This window comes from Solanum tuberosum, unplaced genomic scaffold (genome assembly GCF_000226075.1).
Source record: "Solanum tuberosum cultivar DM 1-3 516 R44 unplaced genomic scaffold, SolTub_3.0 scf00323, whole genome shotgun sequence".
NCBI lineage: Eukaryota > Viridiplantae > Streptophyta > Magnoliopsida > Solanales > Solanaceae > Solanum > Solanum tuberosum.
Window position 1 is genome coordinate 561,584 of NW_006239244.1, and position 5,338 is coordinate 566,921.

General features: G+C 30.1%; 1 protein-coding gene across 2 annotated transcripts; it reads right to left on the minus strand.

The window, feature by feature from the left end:
- Positions 1-564: 564 nt before the first annotated feature.
- On the minus strand, positions 565-1,996 carry LOC107063207 (DNA-directed RNA polymerase II subunit RPB1-like). 2 transcript variants are annotated; one of them, XM_015314786.1, is made up of 2 exons: positions 1,877-1,996; positions 565-1,755 (listed from the first exon to the last, which is right to left on the minus strand). In XM_015314786.1, exons 1-2 carry the CDS (start codon positions 1,971-1,973, stop codon positions 767-769), a joined length of 1,086 nt encoding a protein of 361 aa, XP_015170272.1. In that variant the 5' UTR covers positions 1,974-1,996; the 3' UTR covers positions 565-766. The 2 variants fall into 2 exon arrangements, with proteins under 2 accessions (XP_015170272.1, XP_015170271.1); XM_015314785.1 differs by having other exon boundaries at positions 565-1,767.
- Positions 1,997-5,338: the final 3,342 nt, after the last annotated feature.

Below are 5,338 nucleotides of genomic sequence, written 5' to 3' on the forward strand. Positions count from 1 at the left end.
TTTTGGCTTACGTGTCACACTCTGTGACTCCACGTAGCTGAGGCGTGTGGGAGATATTTAGATGCCACGTAAGCCAAAAAGGTGTACAAAATTACCAAAAAAAAATGAGTTCATGGAGGTAATAAGACCTTAGTTTAATTAAAGTGTGTCTCTGAGATTTCGATCATAATTTGTGGTGTACTTGTGCATTATCCCTAATTTTCTCTCTCATTTAATTATGAGAGGTTGTTGGCTTTTCATTAGATTAGCACAATATGGTTAGGAGGACAGAAAGACTTCATTAATTTAGATAAGTGGTTATCAAAATAGCATATTTAGTCTTACACACAAAAATAGAATATTTAATGTAAATATTCATTATATTATATTATATTAGTACAATGTGATTTATAACATTTTTGTCTAGTCGCCCATAATTCATGAGCTTTGTTTAAAGTATATAAATGAATCTAACTTGATAAAACCATGTAAAGGTTAAAGGTAAAAATTCATATGATTTCAGCATAAATAACTTTAAGCCCCGAGAGATATAAGAAACGTACATATGAAAATATATTAGCACAATATATTGTGTTATATTATACAACAAAATATTACATGATCAACCATACATATGAACTCAATGATGTTTTATTCAGTACGATTAATTTAGCAAGATTTTAGATCGAGTAGCTAAACTATTACTATTATAGATCTTGCCTCTACGTATAACGGTTTAATAATATTACATGATGATTTGTTGTGAGGCAATTGGCTAATCGATCACTTATTCATGGCCTTCACCTAAAGGATTGTATCCATCACTAGGGGGTTTATATTTGTAATGTGGAGGGTTATATTTGCCACCTGAAGGTTTGTATTCATCACTAAGAGGTTTATATTTGTCACCTGGAGGTTTGTATTCATCACTAGGGGGTTTATATTTGTAATATGGAGGGTTATGTTTATCACCTAGAGGATTGTATTCGTCACTAGGGGATTTATATTTGTCACGTGGAGGGTTATATTTGTCACTTGGAGGTTTGTATTCGTCACTAGGAGGTTTATATTTGTCATGTGGAGGGTTATATTTGTCACCTGGAGGTTTGTATTCGTCACTAGGAGGTTTATATTTGTCACCTGCAAGTTTGTATTCATCACTAGGAGATTTATATTTGTCATGTGAGTGGTTATATTTGTCACCTGGGGATTTGTATTCATCACTAGGGGTTTTATATTTGTCATGTGGAGGGTTATATTTGTCACCTGGAGGTTTGTATTCGTCACTAGGAGGTTTATATTTGTTATGTGGGGGGATATATTTGTCACTTGGAGGTTTGTATTCATCAATAGGGGGTTTATATTTATCATGTGCACCTGGAGGTTTGTATTCATCACTAGGGGGTTTATAACCTGGAGGTTTATACTCATCACTAGGGGATTTATATTTGCCATGTGGGGGGTTATATTCACCACACCGAGGTTTATATTTGTCATGTTGAGGGTTGTATTCGCCACTTGGAGGGTTGTATCCGCTACGTGGGGGTTTATTTCCACCACTTGGAGGCTTATATCCATTGCTATATGCACCATCAAGAGATTTATATCTGTTGTTATAATCGTCATGTGGGGGTTTATATCCCCTACCTGGAAAATTATATCCATCACGTGGAGGATAATATCTGCCACCAAAATATTTATATCCATTGTTATATTCATCATGCTCATCTCTGGGATATCCGTCAATGTCATTATATCCATCATCGTGTACATCATCTAATTTCATTGCTACAAATATCAAATGTGAAATTTAAATACTGGCATAACATTGAATAAATGTCAAATAATTAGATAAGAAATCCAATATTTCAAATAGATAATTATTAAAAAAACTTACAGGTCTCAGTCAACTCCTTAGCCACAACCTCAGAGCTTATTATTGCAAAAGTAACCAAAAAAATGCCAAGAAACAAAAATGCCTTGGAACCCATCATTTTTTTCTTTTTTCAAAACTTAGTTATCCTATTAAGGGATGAAGAAATTGATACAACATTGGGTTATATTTATACTAAAAAGAATTCAATGTATTAAAAATTGATAAACGGTCACTTATCACTTATCTTGCCCAACCACCATACATATATTATATTTCCTCTGTTTCAATTTATTTGTATTATATTCTTAATCTGTTTTTAAAAAGAATGGTAGTATAGGACCACAATATTTATCTGCATTTTGTGATGTACACTAAATAAAATAATTGTTTATAGTTAAAAAATAAAATAAGCATATATTATCAAATATTTTCTTGTGATGGGAGAGTGAATCTCATACAAAAGATGAAATATTTAAAAAAAATTATAATTTCAATACTTTACTAAAATCTCTAAGAGTGATAAATAACTAAAAGTTATTATTATATTTATCATAATGTAAATTTTGTACATATTTATTTTTTACGTAATTTCCTTTTCTTGAACTTTTTTTTTTGGGTGGAAATTTAAATAAACACAAACTACTGCTCTAATAGACTAATACTAATAAAAGAGCTTCTTAAATCTTACTTAAACATAAACTGCTATAAGCCTATAAGGCTACAAAGAAATTTTTGGAAACACGTTTTAAAATACGTAAATTTTAAAAGTTTTCCCAAGTAGGTTCTAATTGCTCAAACAATTTTTATTGCGTTAGTTTTCTACTTCATATATTTGAAGTATTTATTGCTATCATTTTTGGTGGTAGGTGATCGATAAGTACCTTCTATTTTTAATTATACGTTTTCAAATTTGAAATATTTAAGAAAAATATTACTTTTGATATGGAACACTATAATCCTAAAGTGGACCATTCCTGATAGAGAGGCAAAAGTAGAGTTGAGACGTCGGATTTATCTTGAATCTAATATTTTTTATGTGAAGCATAAATTTTATAAATAAAATTTATTCAAATTGCAACAAATTTTATAAGAAGTGATGGTAAACACTTAGCCGGAGTTGAATGAAAAAGAGTGTGTCTAACTAATATGGGTAATAATAAAAGCGATAACCATTCCTCTTATAATTTTTATTTTTTTTGAAAAGGGTCTGATAAACCTCGCAACTTTGTTATTTAGAGCTGATATATCCCTCATTATGAAAGTGACTCATATATACCCTCAATGTTATACAAATGACTCACATATACTCTTTTCCTCTAACGAAAGTGAAAAAAATAATTTTAATTTAATTTTTTAAATTATTTTTTAGAAAAAAAATATAATCCATATGGGGTATATTAGATCCTCCTCACACGTATTTTTGTTTTTTTGACTTTTATGTTTCAACGACTAATTTTTATTATTTTGATGATCAAATTTATTTATGTTTCACTAATTTTCTTGTAAAATTTTTTATCGATGCCTCATTTATTTTATTTTTATAAATACAAAAACTATATTACAATACACTCACAAAAAAAAAAAGTTTTAAATTGAAGGATACCTTTGGGAGGTGTCATGGTTGTGAGGGTATAAGTAGGTAGTGCATGTAATACATGTTTAATCGAAGTAACTTTTCCACCTTATGGAAGAAAGTGTCATTATATGCTATCAAGAATTGTCAAATCTGGAATCTTTTTTTTGTTATCCCTCGTAATACTATGAATTTTTTATTTTTTTTTGTCTCCCTCCTCAAACCAACTTTTGATTTTTGTAACAATAAAAAAAGAGTCATGTATGCAAAGCCACTTTATAGATTCAGCATGAGTTTTGTTGGCATCTTATCTTTCATGTTCTATTTTACAATGAATGTATGCTTCTTCAAAGAATTGAACTTTCTCTTCCCTTTAGTATGCGTATCGATCGATTCGGTTCGATTTTGAAGTTAACCGGTTCGACTTATCGATTATTGGTTTGTAGACATGCTAAACCGTTATAAAACCATTAAGATATTGGCTTGTTTTGATTATTATTTTATCGGCTATTGATCGTTATCGATTTAATTGTTAAAATTTAACACACAAAAAAATCACTTAAAAACAAGTTGACAAATCAAATGAACCATGCATGCACATGAGTTGCCAAAATGCATCTTGCTTAAAAGCAAACACTGAAGCATTGTAGAATAACCTAAAGTTTGAGACAACCTAAAAAAATATGAAACTAAACTCTAATTCAAAGACTTTATATACCAAATGGTATAAATATAATTAGATAATTTACTATTGGGTTATCGGTTAATCCGTTAAGAAAAAACTTCAAACCACTAAGAATGGATAACTCGATAATGAAAAAATCAAAACTGTTTTGAGAACCTGGAAGATTTCACCCAAAAATTAAGAAATCTAATTCCTGGGTAATTTCTTTGTTGTGTTTGAAAGGAATCTTCAACTAATTCCTGGCTAATTTATTCGATAAATTAAACGGCATTTTTTTGGTTTTCTTACACTTTGTTTGGATGGTTGTTACATATTCTTTCATAATGTATTCTATTGTGTTGTATTGTATCCTACTGTATTGTTTTAATGAATACAATGTTTGTATATATTGTATTCATGTTACCCGTAGTTACATAATGTCACACATCCATAATTTAAATGATAAACCTACAAGAAAAGTAGGGTACGGAGTAGTGTTACTATGAAAAGATCCTTAGGATAAAATATGAGATATGATTATTAAATGATAAATAAAGACAAAATGAGAACAAAATAGTAAGGTAACAATGCAACGTTACATAAAATGTATCGTCGTGACCTAACGGTGATTCAAACGATACGCTACAATAGAATTTAGGTAACAATCAAAATAAACATTGTATTTAAACTAACAATACAACGGGTAACGAACATCCAAACAAGGTGTTAGGATCAATTCAATTTATGCCCATGCTTTTTCAGTACCAGAGGAAGACACTTCATTTTACTTCCTTTCTTTATCAATTCCAATACATTTAGCCTCTGCATCTTTGGTCTTTTCAGCATGCCAACATTGACTAATAGTGGAGAAAAGGATCAAAATGGTCCTTTGTGTTTGAGTTAAGAATCAAAGTAGTCCTTCTCTTTTAACATGGAGCACTAATAGTCCTCCATGTTTCAAGAATTGGTACACTTTTGGTATGCTTCCAAACATATGTCTATTATTTAATAGAGCCTTTCTTTTGCACGTGAGAAAGCATATACATGATAATTTTGATTTCACCATTGCAAATCAAATTTAACCTTCTTCTTTGATAACTCTGTATTCACTTGGTGGAAACAAGATTTTTCCCTTCTTCTCCGTAGTATTCATCCCTAATTTCATAACTTTGATTTTCCTATTATACAAACAAAAATCATTATTTGAAGTAAATTTTGAGCAACTTAAGGAAATTCCCTCCGAGAA